This window comes from Gobio gobio, assembly GCF_949357685.1.
Source record: "Gobio gobio genome assembly, chromosome: 7".
NCBI lineage: Eukaryota > Metazoa > Chordata > Actinopteri > Cypriniformes > Gobionidae > Gobio > Gobio gobio.
Genome location: NC_137103.1, coordinates 58,439,060 through 58,458,825, shown reverse-complemented (window position 1 = coordinate 58,458,825; position 19,766 = coordinate 58,439,060). Strand labels below are relative to the sequence as shown.

Here is a 19,766-nt window from a genome sequence, read left to right as displayed (position 1 = left end):
GGGCTAAAACAACCCAATCGCTGGGCTAAAACAACCCAATTGCTGGGTTAAAACAACCCAATTGCTGGGTTAAAACAACCCAACTGCTGGGCTAAAACAACCCAATCGCTGGGTTAAAGCAACCCAATTGCTGGGATAAAACAACCCAATCGCTGGGATAAAACAACCCAATCGCTGGGCTAAAACAACCCAATCGCTGGGCTAAAACAACCCAATTGCTGGGTTAAAACAACCCAACTGCTGGGCTAAAACAACCCAATCGCTGGGTTAAAACAACCCAATCGCTGGGTTAAAACAGCCCAATCGCTGGGATAAAACAACCCAACCACTGGGATAAAACAACCCAATTGCTGAGTTAGTCCATTTTCAACCCAACTTGGGTTATTTTTAACCCAGCATTTTTAGAGTGTATTTAACGGGTTTTTTTAAAGCTAATTTATTTATTCATTAATTTTATTATTATTATATTCACAGTTTTACATTTTACTGGGCTTTTCCACATATATTTCTTTTTTTTAAATCATTTTTATCATATATTAATTTACCAACCAATAATTTATTTATTTATTTTAATCTAATTAATTAATTTACTTAATTTTTTACTTACTTTTCTCAACACTTTTAATTATGAAATCAAGCAAATGTATTTATTTACTCATTTTATTATTTATTATGTTTTATAAGTTCATTTAACAGTTAATCACCTATTTCTTTATTTTAAATTTTAATAGTTTTATTTAATTAAATGTTTCCATGTTTTTTTTTTTGACTTTTCTGGAGAAACATTTCTCAACATTACATAAGCAATGATTATATAATATTCTATATGAATAAATCTATAAATAAATACATGAATATTTTTATAAACAAGAAAATCTCTCTCTTGATATTTTTTTTTTCTAAAAAAGATAAAGCTCAATCTAGTTTGCATTCATTTAAAAATAAGTTAGTTAAGTTTGAAATGATAAAGTGTTGAAAAATGACATTCATACTCAAAGATGAAATAAAACCTCAATATTAGATGAAAAACTTGAACTACTAAAACTAATTAAAGCTAAAAAATAATATATTAAAGACAAAGCATGCAGTGAGCCTCAGACGAGCAGCTCATCTCTCCAGAAGCCCCTGAGCCACAATCATGAGTTCTGCATAACAACATTTCCCTGATCATAAATGTATAAACGCTGTGATATGATCTTAAACATGGGCACTTCTGAAGGAAAGCGACGTAAACTGCGGTGTCATGAGTCGAGTCCATTGAGGAACCGGCTCTTCCCTCAGGGCTTTTCCTGGTATTAGTGGGTCAGGTGACGACCACGGGACGGCCGGAGTAATCCTGCCATACCAGAATATAAATCCCGTCTCGGACAATGAGTGTGTAATGTGTGGAAGGACGGCATGAAATCCTTAATCACACTGAGCGAGATGAGGCGGAGGCTGGTTCTGGCCGCTCTGGCTCTGGTCTGTGTGGGGTGGATGGAGCGGGCGGAGGCTCAGTTTCCTCGGGTCTGCTGCACGGTGGAGGGAATCCAGTCTAAAGAGTGCTGTCCGGCGCTGGGGCCCGACCCGGAGAACCGCTGCGGGGTTCTGACCGGCCGCGGGAACTGTAGCGATGTCCTCGTGGACTCCAGACCCTGGGGAGGGCCGTACAGACTGAGGAACGTGGACGACCGGGAGAAATGGCCCACCAAGTTCTTCAACCGGACCTGCAGATGCTCTGGTGTGTACTCAGATCCTTCAACTAGTAAACATACTTATATTTATTTACACTCGTTATGGTCAAATTGACCCCAATTGGATTCAATACAATTCCCCAAAAATCACACTATGAGAACGCGTACAAGCAATTAACTTTTAATCAGAGGTGGACAAACTACACAACTCCATTACTTGAGTAAAAGTAAAAGTACTTTTGGTTAAATATTACTCCATTACAAGTGAAAGTTAGATAAATATCTAGATTTAAAGATAGATTTAAATCTATGTAAAGATAGATTTTTACTTAAGTAAAAGTACAGAAGTACTTGCTTTTAAAAGTACTTAAGTATCAAAAGTAAAAGTAAACGCATTATTTTATTATTGTTGTATTGTTGTATGAATGCGCTGTTCCATCATGGGGGTTTAAGCCAGTCATGCTAGCATATCTTCAACTCATTTAAATACTTGCTTAAAAGTTACAAAGCTCTTATCAAAGTCAAAATCATACTAGAAAAGAAAGGTTTCTACATTGTGTTTATTTGACAGGATTATGGGGAAAAAAAATTCTGAAATGACTTCAGTTAACATTATTACATTATTAAATTCATACGTTACCCATGCATTAGCGCTGTATCCTCAAGGCTATGGCAACTTGGCGGGTAAATCTATAAAAAATTATTTGACCAATCATACTTCATACCAGTGTTAATTTTGACAGCAAATTTTGATTTAGTTTTAGTCAAAGTCTTGTGACTATAACATTTTAGACATCTGAATTGTTTTAGTTTTAGTCTAGTTTTAATTGACTATTACAGGGAGTGCAGAATTATTAGGCACGTTGATTTTCTGATCATATTTTTTTTCCAGGCACATTTGACCAATTCCAAACCACAGTAATCCTAATAACTACTATTGATTTAGTATTTAATAATGTATAATTGATATATAATTGTTCATGAAGGCTGGAAATGAAAATCACCTTATATTCAGGTGTGCAGAATTATTATGCATGTTTTCTTTTACAGATAAATTGAGCCAAAAAAGAGATTTAACTCAGACTGAAAAGTCAAAAAGTATTAAATGCCCATGAGAAGGATGCAATACTAATGCAATACTAGACATTGCAGTTAAGGCATGACCATTGGACAGTGAAATGCTCGTTGGGTCAGCAGGGTCAGACAAAAACATGTGGCGGAGAAAAGAAACCTGTTAACTGCAAAAGAATGAAGAATTAAGGTGAAGAATTAAGGGTGAAACCATGAGGAAGCCTTTAGTCTCCAGCGCCACCATTTTCCAAAGCTGCAACCTACCTGGAGTCTCCAGAAGTGCAGGTGTCAGGATCTCAGAGACTTCAGTTAGGTAAAGAATCCTAAAAAATGACCCCCACTAGATAAGAATCACAAGCTGAAGTGTTGTAAAATACATGAAGAAGGTTTTTTTATAGGCTTTCTGGACAGGTTGAGAGTGACTCTTGAAGGACCAGCACCACATCCTCTAGTACCACTGTTTGAAGAATTCATCTTCCAGAATCTGGCAGTACGTTTTGGGAGTTCATTTTAGTCCATCTCTGCAAAACGGACTTCAGGATGGACTAAAATGAACTCCCAAAACGTACTGCCAGATTCTGGAAGATGAATTCTTCAAACAGTGGTACTAGAGGATGTGGTGCTGGTCCTTCAAGAGTCACTCTCAACCTATCTGTCCATAAAGCCTATAAAAAAAACCTTCTTCATGTATTTTACAACACTTCAGCTTGTGATTCTTATCTAGTGGGGGTCATTTTTTAGGATTCTTTACCTAACTGAAGTCTCTGAGATCCTGACACCTTCACTTCTGGAGACTCCAGGTAGGGTGGAGCTTTGGAAAATGGTGGCGCTGGAGACTAAAGGCTTCCTGATGGTTTCACCCTTAATTCTTCACCTTAATTCTTCATTCTTTTGCAGTTAACAGGTGTCTTTTCTTCACCACCTGTTTTTGTCTGACCCTGCTGACCCAACGAGCATTTCACTGTCCAATGGTCACGCCTTAACTGCAATGTCTAGTATTGCATTAGTATTGCATCCTTCTCATGGGCATTTAATACTTTTTGACTTTTCAGTCTGAGTTAAATCTCTTTTTTGGCTCAATTTATCTGTAAAAGAAAACATGCCTAATAATTCTGCACACCTGAATATAAGGTGTTTTTCATTTCCAGCCTTCATGAACAATTATATATCACTTATATATTATTAAATACTAAATCAATAGTAGTTATTAGGATTACTGTGGTTTGGAATTGGTCAAATGTGCCTGGAAAAAAAATATGATCAGAAAATCAACGTGCCTAATAATTCTGCACTCCCTGTATATGATTTTAGCAGATTCAATAGACTGAACTTCAGCTCTTGTGGTCTGAGAGGCAGCTTTCTGTGTGCATTTTCGTGTCGTCACACTTTTTCAGACTCATCCACGTCTGCTCTTCTGAATGTTAACTTCTCAGTTTGACCATGTTTGTGTCTGGGAACTGATGCTTCTATTTTGCCATCAATTGATTAGTGTTCAAAAAATACTTGGAAATCATTGAACTTCATGTGATCCTACAAGAGTGATTACTGATAGTCTTTCTGCAAAAAAAAAACTAATCCCGTTTTAAAGAAGAAAACAAATCATCCTCTGACTTTCAAAGCGGCTACGACTTTCTACTTCGAGGGCCTTGATAGAAATGTAGTGGAGTAAAAAGTACGATATTTGTCTTTCAAATGTAGTGAAGTAAAAGTCATAAGTTTCCAGAAAAAATACTACTCAAGTAAAGTACAGATACTCAAAAAGTGTACTTAAGTACAGTCGTCAAGTAAATGTGCTCAGTTACTGTCCACCTCTGCTTTTAATATACTTTTCACACATTACAAAAATAATAAATATCTGAATTTACCATTTAACCACTATTTTTAAGATTGGCCCTTGGGACATCTTAGTCTAAACCTAAAGTAATCTTGACCAACTCTATAGCATTTTAAAGCTTTCAGACTCTAATTTTCATATTTGGTGACTGATTTTCAAAAGAGATGATAGATAAATAGCAATAGATTCATCATTTGTGATGCGGTGCCAAACTATAACGCACACTCTGACTCTTTCCATATCGTTTTTTATATGCATTTTAGAGATTGAATTCAAATCAAATATTAACATTACTGCCCAAACTACTTCTCAATAGGATGTCTACTTCATAGATATTTTGAAAAGTATGAAAATATAACGTTCAGATCACTCAAACCATATATGGAAATCCAAGAGTCTACATGTCATCTAGTGGAAAACTTTTTTTTGGAGATATCAACCTAAAATTTGTCACAGAATTTGTTCAGATATTTAGCTTTGATTTTCTTGAGGTTTTAGAGTTGAACATGTTTTTTAAAATGTATATTTTATATAAAATATAAAAATATATAAGTTATATATTTTACATGTTCATAAACTTCTATAACTTGTTTTAAACTTTACTTTTACGACTTCTACAGTGATGTCTGATTTGAAAACACTGCTTGATGAAGTTGTGAATCTCAGCTCTTCAGGGCTAGAGTTGAAGAGCTCTGACACACACAGGGTTCTGTATTTTGCAGAGGTGGACAGAAACTGAGCACATTTACTCCAGTATCTGTACTTTCCTTGAGTAGTATTTTTTCTGGAAACGTATGACTTTTACTTCACTACATTTGAAAGACAAATATCGTACTTTTTACTCCACTACATCTATCAAGGCCCTCGAAGTAGAAAGTCGTAGCCGTTTTGAAAGTCAGTGGATGATTTGTTTTCTTCTTTAAAACGGGATTGTTTTTGTTTTTTTGTTTTTTGCAGAAAGACTATCAGTAATCACTCTTGTAGGATCACATGAAGTTCAATGATTTCCAAGTATTTTTTGAACACTAAGCAATTGATGGTAAAATAGAAGGCGGCAGTTCCCAGACACAAACATGGTCAAACTGAGAAGTTAAAATTCAGAAGAGCAGACGTGGATGAGTCTGAAAGTGCACAGAAAGCTGCCTCTCAGACGCCAGAACACAAGAGCTGAAGTTTAGTTCTACTAATTCTACTAAAATCTTATTATAGACTAAAACTAAAACAATTCAGATGCCTCAAATGTTATAGTCAAAAGACTGACTAAAACTAAATCAAAATTTGCTGTCAAAATTAACACTGGTATGAAATATGATTGGTCAAATGATTTTTATAGATTTACCCGCCAAGTTGCCTTAGCCTTGTGGATAGAGCGCTAACACACAGCTAACGCTCCACAATGATGTTAGTAAGCATGCAAAAGCATAGTTGGGCTAATAATGTTAACTAAAGTCCTTTCAGAAATATGTTTTTACATAATCCTGTCAAATAAACACAATGTAGAAACCTTTCTTTTCTAGAATGATTTTGACTTTGATAAGAGCTTTTTAACTTTTAAGCAAGTATTTAAATGAGGTGAAGGTATGCTAGCATGACTGGCTTAAACCCCCATGATGGAACAGCGCATTCATACAACAATACAACAATAATAAAATAATGTGTTTACTTTTACTTTTGATACTTAAGTACTTTTAAAAGCAAGTACTTCTGTACTTTTACTTAAGTAAAAATCTATCTTTACAACTTTCACTTGTAATGGAGTAATATTTAACCAATAGTACTTTTACTTTTACCAAGTAATGGAGTTGTGTAGTTTGTCCACCTCTGTCTGTTCAGTTGCTTTTGAATATCTGTCCTATATGGGGCAAACTGACCCACAAACAGCAGGAGTGTAGAACATTTGATAAGCACATTTCACAACGTATAATGCTAAAACTTTGCATGCATGTTAATGACCCTAAATGAGAAAAGGTCACACAATTTCAAGAAAAACAACTTAGGTTAGATAGTATTTCAGATACATTGAAAAAAGAAATGATAGCTCATTTTTACCATTTGTGGCATACAAAAAATATTTCTGTATTGAAAAAAATGGGGAAAAGCAATTTATTTTAGCTTCATAGGTTAGTAAAAAACGAAAATAACAAAATATAACCTATAAATGTTATTATTTTGGGTCTCCACAGTTGCCTTAGAACATTAAAACATGAGGGTCAAATTGACCCGTGAACATCATGAACGTTACAGTAAATGTGTGTGTATATGTCAAAACACATCAGTGTTGAAACTTTGCATGTTCATGACCCTAAATGAGAAAAAGTCACTAAATTTAAAGAAAAAAAAATGATATTTCTTCAAATTGACCCGCAACATAACACAAGGGCCTAACCCTAACCCTAACCCAACACAAGGGCCTAACCCTAACCCTAACCCAACACAAGGGCCTAACCCTAACCCTAATCCAACACAAGGGCCTAACCCTAACCCTAACCCAACCCAAGGGCCTAACCCTAACCCTAATCCAACACAAGGGCCTAACCCTAACCCAACACAAGGGCCTAACCCTAACCCTAACCCAACACAAGGGCCTAACCCTAACCCTAAAACCTAACCCAACACAAGGGCCTAACCCTAACCCTAACCCAACACAAGGGCCTAACCCTAACCCAACACAAGGGCCTAACCCTAACCCAACACAAGGGCCTAACCCTAACCCAACACAAGGGCCTAACCCTAACCCAACACAAGGGCCTAACCCTAACCCTAACCCAACACAAGGCCCTAACCCTTGTGTTATGTTGCGGGTCAATTTGACCCGTCTTGAGTAAAAGTAAAAGTACTATTGGTTAAATATTACTCCATTACAAGTGAAAGTTGTAAAGATAGATTTTTACTTAAGTGAAATCGTAATGAGTGTGTTCTGTTGCGCAGGGAAGTTTGCGGGTTATAACTGCGGCGAGTGTAAGTTCGGCTGGACGGGGCCGGACTGTGAGCAGCGTAAAGCTCCGGTCGTGAGGAAGGACATCCACTCTCTGAGCCCCAGCGAGCTGCAGGAGTTCCTCAGCGTTCTGGACCGGGCCAAAACCAGCCTCCACCCGGACTACGTGATCGCCACACAGCACTGGCTGGGTCTGCTGGGGCCCGAGGGAACCGAGCCGCAGTTCAGCAACATCTCCATCTACGACCTGTTCGTCTGGCAGCACTACTACTCCGTCCGGGACACACTGCTCGGTGAAGAACCCTTACTCAACCCGCTACTTTACTCAGAGGATCAGAACCTTAACTTTACTCATAGGATCAGAACCTTAACTTTACTCAGAGGATCAGAACCTTAACTTTACTCAGAGGATCAGAACCTTAACTTTACTCAGAGGATCAGAACCTTAACTTTACTCAGAGGATCAGAACCTTAACTTTACTCAGAGGATCAGAACCTTAACTTTACTCATAGGATCAGAACCTTAACTGTACTCAGAGGATCAGAACCTTAACTTTACTCAGAGGATCAGAACCTTAACTTTACTCATAGGATCAGAACTTTAACTTTACTCAGAGGATCAGAACCTTAACTTTACTCATAGGATCAGAACTTTAACTTTACTCAGAGGATCAGAACCTTAACTTTACTCAGAGGATCAGAAACTTAACTTTACTCAGAGGATCAGAACCTTAACTTTACTCAGAGGATCAGAACCTTAACTTTACTCAGAGGATCAGAAACTTAACTTTACTCAGAGGATCAGAACCTTAACTTTACTCAGAGGATCAGAACCTTAACTTTACTCAGAGGATCAGAACCTTAACTTTACTCAGAGGATCAGACAGACTTACTCACGAGGGGCTTTCAGTTCACAGCTTTACATTCCTCTCCATCACTCCATCAAAGGAATTGTTCATTTGATTACATTTTAAGTTTGAATAATTCTATTCGTGTTTTATGCCTTCATTTGATTATCGTCGTTTTTGACAATAGTTTTGTGTTAAATCACAAATCCAGAAACACTTAAACATGAATTTTTTTTACATTTCATAGGGCCCTAACATGCAATACATTATTTAATTGTTTACATTTTATGAATTCAATTGATTAACCATTGAATTGGAATCCAGAGTGTTGGGGGGTAAAACTTTACTTAAAAAAATAAATAAATAATAATAATAATTGAACCATTAAAATTGAATCCCAAAGATGTAAAACTGGAGGGAATACATTTGGAGAAATAAAGCAGATTTGATTGGGCCCTGCTAATGTAGGTCAGGTGGTGTGTGATGTCATTATGATATTGACCTGATTTCTGATTTCAGGTCCAGGACGTCCTTTTAAAGCCATCGACTTTTCCCACAAGGGTCCGGCGTTCATCACCTGGCACCGCTTCCATCTGCTCAGCCTGGAGAGAGAACTACAGGTCAGACCCTAACCCTAACTACTCTGACCCTAACCCTAACCCTAACTACTCTAACCCTAACCCATCTGCTCAGCCTGGAGAGAGAACTACAGGTCAGACCCTAACACTAACTACTCTAACCCTAACCCTAACCCATCTGCTCAGCCTGGAGAGAGAACTACAGTTCAGACCCTAACCCTAACTACTCTAACCCTAACCCTAACCCATCTGCTCAGCCTGGAGAGAGAACTACAGGTCAGACCCTAACACTAACTACTCTAACCCTAACCCTAACCCATCTGCTCAGCCTGGAGAGAGAACTACAGTTCAGACCCTAACCCTAACTACTCTAACCCTAACCCTAACCCATCTGCTCAGCCTGGAGAGAGAACTACAGGTCAGACCCTAACCCTAACTACTCTAACCCTAACTACACTAACTCTAACTACACTAACTCTAACTACAGGTCAGACCCTAACCCTAACCCTGGCACCGCTTCCATCTGCTCAGCCTGGAGAGAGAACTACAGGTCAGACCCTAACCCTAACTACTCTAACCCTAACTACTCTAACTCTAACTACACTAACTCTAACTACAGGTCAGACCCTAACCCTAACCCTGGCACTGCTTCCATCTGCTCAGCCTGGAGAGAGAACTACAGGTCAGACCCTAACCCTAACTACTCTAACCCTAACTACTCTAACTCTAACTACACTAACTCTAACTACAGGTCAGACCCTAACCCTAACCCTGGCACCGCTTCCATCTGCTCAGCCTGGAGAGAGAACTACAGGTCAGACCCTAACCCTAACTACTCTAACCCTAACTACTCTAACTCTAATTACACTAACTCTAACTACAGGTCAGACCCTAACCCTAACCCTGGCACCGCTTCCATCTGCTCAGCCTGGAGAGAGAACTACAGGTCAGACCCTAACCCTAACTACTCTAACCCTAACTACACTAACTCTAACTACACTAACTCTAACTACAGGTCAGACCCTAACCCTAACCCTGGCACCGCTTCCATCTGCTCAGCCTGGAGAGAGAACTACAGGTCAGACCCTAACCCTAACTACTCTAACCCTAACTACTCTAACTCTAACTACACTAACTCTAACTACAGGTCAGACCCTAACCCTAACCCTGGCACCGCTTCCATCTGCTCAGCCTGGAGAGAGAACTACAGGTCAGACCCTAACCCTAACTACTCTAACCCTAACTACTCTAACTCTAATTACACTAACTCTAACTACAGGTCAGACCCTAACCCTAACCCTGGCACCGCTTCCATCTGCTCAGCCTGGAGAGAGATCTACAGGTCAGACCCTAACCCTAACTACTCTAACCCTAACTACACTAACTCTAACTACACAAACTCTAACTACAGGTCAGACCCTAACCCTAACCCTGGCACCGCTTCCATCTGCTCAGCCTGGAGAGAGATCTACAGGTCAGAACCTAACCCTAACTACTCTAACCCTAACTACTCTAACTCTAACTACTCTAACTCTAACTACACTAACTCTAACTACAGGTCAGACCCTAACCCTAACCCTGGCACCGCTTCCATCTGCTCAGCCTGGAGAGAGAACTACAGGTCAGACCCTAACACTAACTACTCTAACCCTAACTACACTAACTCTAACTACAGGTCAGAACTACACTAACTCTAACTACAGGTCAGACCCTAACCCTAACCCTGGCACCGCTTCCATCTGCTCAGCCTGGAGAGAGAACTACAGGTCAGACCCTAACACTAACTACTCTAACCCTAACTACACTAACTCTAACTACAGGTCAGAACTACACTAACTCTAACTACAGGTCTGAACTACACTAACTCTAACTACAGGTCAGAACTACTCCAACCCTAACTACAGGTCAGAACTACTCCAACCCTAACTACACTAACTCTAACTACAGGTCAGAACTACTCTAACTCTAACTACAGGTCAGAACTACTCTAACTCTAACTACAGGTCAGAACTACACTAACTCTAACTACAGGTCAGAACTACTCTAACTCTAACTACAGGTCAGAACTACTCCAACCCTAACACAGTCGAGGAAATCACCAATATCTGCCGTCCAAACTGATGCAAAATATGCACATAAGCATATTTGAGCGCCACCTATTGGTAGAATGTGTCAAAGTTCAGTGAACTAACTCAAATATAACAACAACAAAAAACACTGGAATTATCAGCTGGCCAGAAATAGTAATTTCTTTTGTAAATAGCTAATCATAATATTTTGATACAAGTGTAGAGTTTCTGCAAGAGGCTGTAGAATTAATACTGTTGAAAATGACCATTAAGTCATTTTACCTAAACCAATTTCAATAATTTAACCAATAATAAAATTGAAAAATTGTACCACACTGAAAAAAATGCTTTTCTTACTTAGTATTTTTGTCTTGTTTTCAGTCCAAATATCTAAAAAATCTTACATTAAGAAGCATTTACTAGACAAGCAAAAGTTTTTGTCTTGTTTTGGGGGAAAATAACTCAAAATTAAGGGAGTTTTTGCTTAAAATAAGCACAATAATCTGCCAATGGGAAACAGAAAACTAGATTATTTTGCTTATTTTAAGCAAAAACTCCCTTAATTTTGAGTTATTCCCCCCCCAAATAAGACAAAAACTTTAGCTTGTCTAGTAAATGCTTCTTAATGTAAGATTTTTTAGATATTTGGACTGAAAACAAGACAAAAATACTAAGTAAGAAAAGCATTTTTTGCAGTGCATTAGTTTTTATTAATTTAACCAATTTTAATCAAATTGCCAATTTAATTTTTTAAGTTACATGAGATTCCAAGATTGATTTAAAAGAGTTTAAATTTCTCAAATTTGAGAAATGTTATGAGATTTCTCTTGAGACGAGGTTTTCCCAGACAAAAGGTGAGCATGTGCTTTCCTCCCATCAGAAACTCACTGGGAACGAGAACTTCGCTGTGCCGTACTGGAAGTTCGCCACGGGCCGGCCGGAGTGTGACGTGTGCACTGATGCTCTGCTGGGAGGCCGAGACCCCGGGGACCCGACCCGCATCAGCCCCGGATCCCGCTTCGCCCGCTGGGCCGTGGTGTGCGACAGGTGCGTCCTCTGTTTCACCTGGGACTATTACAACTCATATGGTCATTTTAACAGGAAAAGTAGCAGAAAAGTATTAGAAATAAAATAAAGAGGACAGAGGAATGTCTAAGGAGCCACTAGAACAACATCCTCAATGCAATCACGTCTTTTTTATTAGCCGTTCAAGAGCTGAAACTCTATTGTAATTGTTAAAATTTACAAGGGTCAGCATTCTCAACTAAAACTGATCGGGCAGAGCAAACCGGGATGAATTTCAAACGGCCGCAGCTTGTCTATTAAAATATATTATATGTGGCCCACCACGCATCATTTACAAATCGTGCAGTTTCACGATGTCAACACAAGATGGCACTAGACTTAAGGCCAGGGAAACAGCGCCAAAAGCGGAACGAAACAGCGCAACTCACGAGCTCTGAGTCTGAACAAATGTGTTTACCTGCTGAGAGTCTCGATCACATGACCACTAAACAGCCAATGAGAAGCGTTCGAGTTCAGCGTAGAGGTCTCCGGTACGAGCTGCGAATCTCTCTGTGATTTGATTTAGTTTAAATCCAGTTAAACAGCGCTGACTTAATCAACACTAATGTGCAAATCATCTGAGCCGATTCAGTTCAAATACTTTTCAAACAACAATTCACTAAATTGACTATTGACTATTTTTGTCATAAACTTGCAGTTTTGTGCATTTGTATTTATATGTTTATAGACTAAATACCTTAAAGCCATTCTAGATATAGAAATATATATTTTTTGTACTTTTTGCCTTGTGTGCACTGTAAAAAATGCTGTCATTTAGTATTTTTGTCTTGTTTCTAGTCTAAATATATCTAAAAAATCTTAAATCAAGATGCATTTACTAGATAAGTTAAATGACATTAGATATTTTTTCTTATTTTCTGGAAAATACCATTGGGTCACCTGATGGGGTTTTGGTTTCCTTGCCACTGTTGCCTCTGGCTTGGCATGCTCAGTTGGGGACACTAAATTTCACTACATTTTTCTTAATTTTTTCAACTAAATATACAAATAAATCTAATTATTAAACTAAATTAACCATATAAACTAAATTACTGATCTAATTATTGATCTAAAGCCCACACTGTCCCTGTATGATAATTGAAATGAACTGATGACATCAGCGTTTTCTCCAGAATGGCTATACAGCTGAATAAAATTATGCTGCATTATTTTCCTGTTTAACTCTGTGAAGCTGCTTTGAAACAATGTACATTGTTAAAAGCGCTATATAAATAAAGTTGACTTGACTTGACATTGTCCAATGTAGTTTGAGCATCTATTAGACAAGGTTAACGGAGGTCGATCAGAACAAAACTCGGTGGGCATGTTCAACTCATAATGGCTCTAGAGGTCTGAGAATTTCGACAGAAATCGGCAACTAGTTGGCGCTAACGAGTTTTATGCCTCTGTTATCACGTGGTATTTCACTGTAAATGGTCTTTTCCTACTATGATGTAAGTGCAAAATAAAACGTATTTTTACACCAGTGCACCAAGCGTGGGTCCATAAAGACATGGATACAATAGAACACCTTCGGTTTTAGTCATTTTAGTCATCAACGATTATTGACTCAAAATAACCTCTCAGTTACACATAACGGCATTCAGAAATTAAACACATATGATAAAGAATGCATAATGCTTACTATATAAATAAAAAACTGCAGAACAGTGGACAAATGAATAAAAAAATCATCCAAAAATGATTCCGGTAGAAGCGCTGTAGGAGATTTCCTCCACGGTTAGATAAAGCCTTTATCTTTAAAAGTGGCTTTATTTTCCTAAATCAGGGTCAGTGCACTTACTTCTAATCTAGGGATCAGAATGAGACTCTCGCTCCAGAATCCCGTAATGATTCCTCTTCTTCCTCCTCCAGTCTGGATGAATATAATCGTCTGGTGACTCTGTGCAATGGCACCAGCGAGGGATCCCTGCGTAGGGGACTCATGCAGGACACTAATGTGACTTTACCAACCATGAATGATGTCAGGAGCTGCCTGAACCTGCGAGAGTTCGACAGTCCGCCGTACTTCACCAACTCCACCTTCAGCTTCAGGTAATCTCGCTGAGCTTCTGCATCTGCTCATGGCTTACTCGCCATCCATGCAACACAAAAGGAGAAGTAAGGCAGTGTTTGTACAGTTAAGTAAGACATGATTTATGAACAAAAACAAGTATATACACTACACACTTGGCACCTTAGTCCCAGTGAAAGGAACTCTTAATGTGTCATTTTGGACAATTTCATGCTCCCATTTTTGTGGGACCAGTTTGGGGACGGCCCCTTCCTGTCCCAGCATGACTGCTCCAGTGCTCAAAGCGTCGCTCAATAAAGACATGGATGAGCGAGTTTGGTGTGAAGGAACTGGAGTCCTGACCTAAACCCGATAGAACAGCTTTGGGATGAATTAGAGCGGAGACTGAGAGCCAGTGCCCGGTTGCATAAAGCACCTTAAGTGTAATTTTCCCTTAAGTTCGCCCTTATCTTTCCCTTAAACCTAAGAGTGTTGCAGAAAAACAGTTACTTGAGTTCTTAAGTGTTACTTTAGGGTTTCTTTAAGTGAAACGTCATAAACACTTAGAATTCCCCTTAAATGCTGTTTTTTCACTTAAGTAATCCCTTAAAAAGCGTTAAGTGTTGCATAAAACCCCTTAACGGTGATTTCACTAAGTATAACTCAAGGTTTGGAAATCGTAACCTTAAGAGTAACGCGGACAAAAATAAGACAACATGGCTGAATTTATGAACCAGCTGAAGATCATTATGTGCCAAGAAGAGTTTTTAGGGATAGGGAGAACCCTTTGGACAATCTTAGCGATGAGAAATTGTTGCAAGAATACACCGATTTGACCATCACACATCGCAACCACTGACACTGAACACATGCATATGTACATTTCTGATGAAGATGAAGAAAAACTCACAGAATTAAAGAAGTCGTTTGACGTTATAACAAGTCATTAATGTCTTTTAACTTATGTTTCATATAATAGAACCGAAGCTATAGATTGTGAATTTAAACATTTCTCGTTTACCAGTGGCTAAAGTCAGGAGGTGAGGCTGTTCCAGGCGGGATCTCACAACATCTTTAAATAGGCGCTATCTTTACAAATAAACCACAGATTTGAGCTTTACACAACTACATTCTCGACTGAACAACTCTTAAAACTACATTTCGTGACACAATAACAGTAGTATTTTTAAATTTCGCGGCCGCACACAACCACTATGAAAAGCGCAAAAGGACGCGCGTCAATTTCTCTTCAAACTCTTGCTTTATACGCGTGTCCATCTCGCTTTGGACGCGCGAATGCATTCAAAGTTCAAGCGTCAAACTAGACGTGAATTTTACATCCTATTCACGTTTGGTGTGAACGCAGCATTAGTGTTAGTGTTTTGCGTATCAATGGCAACAAGACTTTTATAACGTGAATCCAGGATCGCTGTCGTGAAACACTTCAATGTTTCCCTAAGAGAACCGTTTTAGAGATTATATGCAACACCCTTCAGTTATTCTCTTAGGTAAGGGGAAATCGCCCCTTAAGTTCATACTTGAGGGAAAAACTTAAGGTGCTTTATGCAACCGGGCACAGGCCTTCTTGTCCAACATCACTAATGCGCTTCTAGAAGATTCCCCATAAACAAACACCTAAACCTTGAGGAAAGAAGAGCTGAAGCTGTTAGAGCGACTCCATATTAAACCCTACGGATTGAGAATGGGAAAGCTCATGAGCATGTAAAGGCAGGCATCATCAAACATTTGGGAATATAGTGTATATTCTGTCTCTCAATACAAGTGATTTTCAACAAACTCTTTAGCACAACATGAGTAAAGTTCTCTCCCTGTAGGAACGCACTGGAAGGATACGACCGGCCGGATGGAGAGCTGGACGATTCTGTGTCCAACCTGCACAACCTGGTGCATGAGTTCCTGAGCGGGACCAGTGCTCTGGCCCACTCCGCCGCCAACGACCCCATCTTCCTGGTAACATAACACTCCAATGACAATCACATTCAGTCTGAACTCTGATCCTGGATCACCACATGCCTTCTCTCACGGCCGTACAGGTGCTTCACGCATTCACCGATGCCATATTTGAGGAATGGATGAGGCGTTCCCGGGAAAATGGCAGCTTTCCGGATGAGATGGCCCCCATTGGACACAACCGGCATTATAACATGGTTCCCTTCTTCCCACCGGTGACCAATGAGGAGATCTACGTGGCGTCTGAACAACTGGGATATTCCTACGCCGTTGATCTCGAAGGTAAGATACATGCACACTGGATCATCTTTCATCATATTCATCAGAAAATGCACATTCTGTCATTATTTAGGCTGTCAGTCCAAACTCATACGCTGGTGTTTTGGAAGGAAAGTTGATTGTGACCACGACTGTCAAGCTCCGAATAAGACCTGGGGCAGGTTGCATAAACTGTTAAGACTAGTCTTACAAGTTAGACATACATTTTTTTCTTTACGACTGTTCATAACTTTTAAAATCAGTTACATAAAAACATAGACTGGCCTAATTTGATATGAAAAGTAAGACTGAATGCCACTTGCCTAACTGCTAGTGACTCATACTAGATCTTAAGACACTGTCTTAAAATAATGGCTTAGTTTATGCAACTGGCCCCAGAACTTTCATTTTAAACCATTCAAAACTATTCGTAATTCTGAATCAACAATTGCTACTGTCAAAAGTTTGGAATAATATTTCTTTATGTTTCTGAAAGAGTCTCTTCTGCTCATGAATCTGATCACAACTCCAGTGAAATATTCCTCCAGTGTAGATCAGCTGTTCTCTATGTGAATATCCACTCACCTAAAAGATTATTAGGAACACCTGTTCAATTTCTCATTAATGCAATTATCTAATCAACCAATCAGTTGCTTCAATGCATTTAGGGGTGTGGTCCTGGTCAAGACAATCTCCTGAACTCCACACTGAATGTCGGAATGTGAAAGAAAGGAGATTTAAGCAATTTTGAGCATGGCATGGTTGTTGGTGCCAGACGGGCCGGTCTGAGTATTTCACAATCTGCTCAGTTACTGGGATTTTCACACACAACCATTTCTAGGGTTTACAAAGAATGGTGTGAAAAGGGAAAAGCATCCAGTATGCGGCAGTCCTGTGGGAGAAAATGCCTTGTTGATGCTAGAGGTCAGAGGTCATGGGCCGACTGATTCAAGCTGATAGAAGAGCAACTTTGACTGAAATAACCACTCGTTACAACCGAGGTCTGCAGCAAAGCATTTGTGAAGCCACAACACACACAACCTTGAGGCGGATGGGCTACAACAGCAGAAGACCCCACCGGGTGCCACTCATCTCCACTACAAATAGGAAAAAGAGGCGACAATTTGCACCAAAATTGGACAGTTGAAGACTGTCCAATGTAGCCTGGTTGAAAAATGTAGCCTGGTCTGATGAGTCTGGATTTCTGTTGAGACATTCAGATGGTAGAGTCAGAATTTGGCGTAAACAGAATGAGAACATGGATCCATCATGCCTTGTTACCACTGTGCAGGCTGGTGGTGGTGGTGTAATGGTGTGGGGGATGTTTTCTTGGCACACTTTAGGCCCCTTAGTGCCAATTGGGCATGGTTTAAATGCCACGGCCTACCTGAGCATTGTTTCTGACCATGTCCATCCCTTTATGAGCACCATGTCCCCATCCTCTGATGGCTACTTCCAGCAGGATAATGCACCGTCACAAAGCTCCAATCATTTCAAATTGGTTTCTTGAACATGACAATGAGTTCACTGGACTAAAAGGGCCGCCACAGTCACCAGATCTCAACCCAATAGAGCATCTTTGGGAACGGGAGCTTCGTGCCCTGGATGTGCATCCCACAAATCTCCATCAACAGCAAGATGCTCTCCTATCAATATGAGCCAACATTTCTAAAGAACGCTTTCAGCACCTTGTTGAGTCAATGACACGTAGAATTAAGGCAGTTCTGAAGGCGAAAGGGGGTCAAACACAGTATTAGTGTGTGTTCCTAATAATCCTTTAGGTGAGTGTATAGTAAAGTGTCATTTATTTGCAAGTATTCATTATTTTTTAATCTTAGCCCAAAACTTTTAAAAGGTTGTGTATCATGGATTCCACAGATATATAGAATATTACGTAATAATATTTTACTGTATTTCTGATCAAATAAATGCAGCTTTGGTGAGCAGAAGAGACTCTTTCAGAATCAATCGCAGTGATTCCAGGCGTTCTACGCTAGTGTGTGACGTGTGTGTGTGTCCAGAGACAGATGGCGGACCTGCTGTGTTTGTGTTGGGAAGCACACTGGGAGGAATCTTCCTCGGGCTGCTTCTGCTTCTGCTGCTGTACGTCCAGCGGAGGAGAAGACGCCAGTTCCAGCCTCTCCTGAGCGCAGACTTCACCAACACAAAATACACTGAGGAAGCTTAACCCTCAACACACACACTCCAGACACATCACACACTCCAGACACAAAACACACACGGATCACGGGCTCCTTCCCGAACCCTCACACACCCGTCCATGTCCCAGCTCACCAGAGGCGGACAGAACTTAAGTATTTTTACTTTCTACTCCAGTACATTTTTCAAGTATATATTTTATCAGTGCTTTTCTTTGGAAAACTTTTAATTAGGGCTGTCAAAAGATTAATCGCGATTAATCGCATCCAAAATAAAAGTTTGTGTTTACATAATATATGTGTGTGTACTCTGTTAATTATTATTTATATATAAATACACACACAAGCATGTATATATTTAAGAAAAAAATATTATTTTTTTATATAAAACATTTATATTTATATATATATTATAGATTATATAAATGTATATATAGTATATACATGCAAATGTTTCTTAAATATATACATGCTTGTGTGTGTATTTATATATAAATAATAATTAACAGAGTACACACACATATATTATGTAAACACAAACTTTTATTTTGGATGCGATTAATCGCGATTAATCTTTTGACAGCCCTACTTTTAATTCACTACATTCCAAAACATAATTTATAAATGTCATACTTTTTACTGCACTACATTTCAAAAATAAAAGTTGTTGTGTTTTTTTACCTTGAATACTTAATTACATTAAAAATATAGTACTTTCTTACCTGTACTCAAGTAAAATTTGAATTACTTTTACTTGAGTACTTTTACTTTATGTAATTAAGTATTAAATGATATTCAATATGAAACATGGTTTTCCAAAGAAGAACACTGATAAAGTACATTTACTTGAAAAATAAAATTACTTGGATAGGAAAAATACTTAAGTACTGTCCGGGTTTGGAGAAAAGCAAACACTCAATGATGATTAAAACATTCAGTAAATCACAAACTATGATATTATCTGCTGTATTATTGTATCAGCTGGCATGAAATATCATACAAAGATGAGATGTGTATATAAATTATGCTTCAAAAGTGTGGGGTTTGTATTTTTTAAAGAAATTAATACTTTTATTCATCAGGGATGAATTAAATTGATCAAAAAAGTGTCAGTAAACACATTTATAATGTTATCTCAAATAAACTTTCTATTCATCAGAGACTCTTTCAGAAATCTCACAAGCCCAAATGTTTGAATAATAGCATGAATCTTTGATTAATGAGAAAATAGGGACAAATGAGAAATTCAAATTTAAAGAAGTGTATCATTCTTAATAAAAGATTAATTGTT

General features: G+C 38.7%; 1 protein-coding gene across 5 annotated transcripts; it reads left to right on the top strand.

The window, feature by feature from the left end:
* Positions 1-1,378: 1,378 nt before the first annotated feature.
* dct (dopachrome tautomerase) lies at positions 1,379-19,766 on the top strand. Of its 5 annotated transcripts, none has more exons than XR_013816818.1 (9): positions 1,379-1,720; positions 7,507-7,806; positions 8,881-8,981; positions 11,889-12,055; positions 13,949-14,128; positions 15,923-16,058; positions 16,142-16,340; positions 18,344-18,680; positions 19,059-19,766. XR_013816818.1 is itself a non-coding variant. In XM_079820886.1 (8 exons), exons 1-8 carry the CDS (start codon positions 1,399-1,401, stop codon positions 18,502-18,504), a joined length of 1,572 nt encoding a protein of 523 aa, XP_079677012.1. In that variant the 5' UTR covers positions 1,387-1,398; the 3' UTR covers positions 18,505-18,835. The 5 variants fall into 5 exon arrangements, 1 of the variants encoding a protein (XP_079677012.1); XR_013816819.1 differs by having other exon boundaries at positions 1,385-1,720; positions 18,344-18,652; positions 18,985-19,766; XR_013816820.1 differs by having other exon boundaries at positions 1,387-1,720; positions 18,338-18,652; positions 18,985-19,766.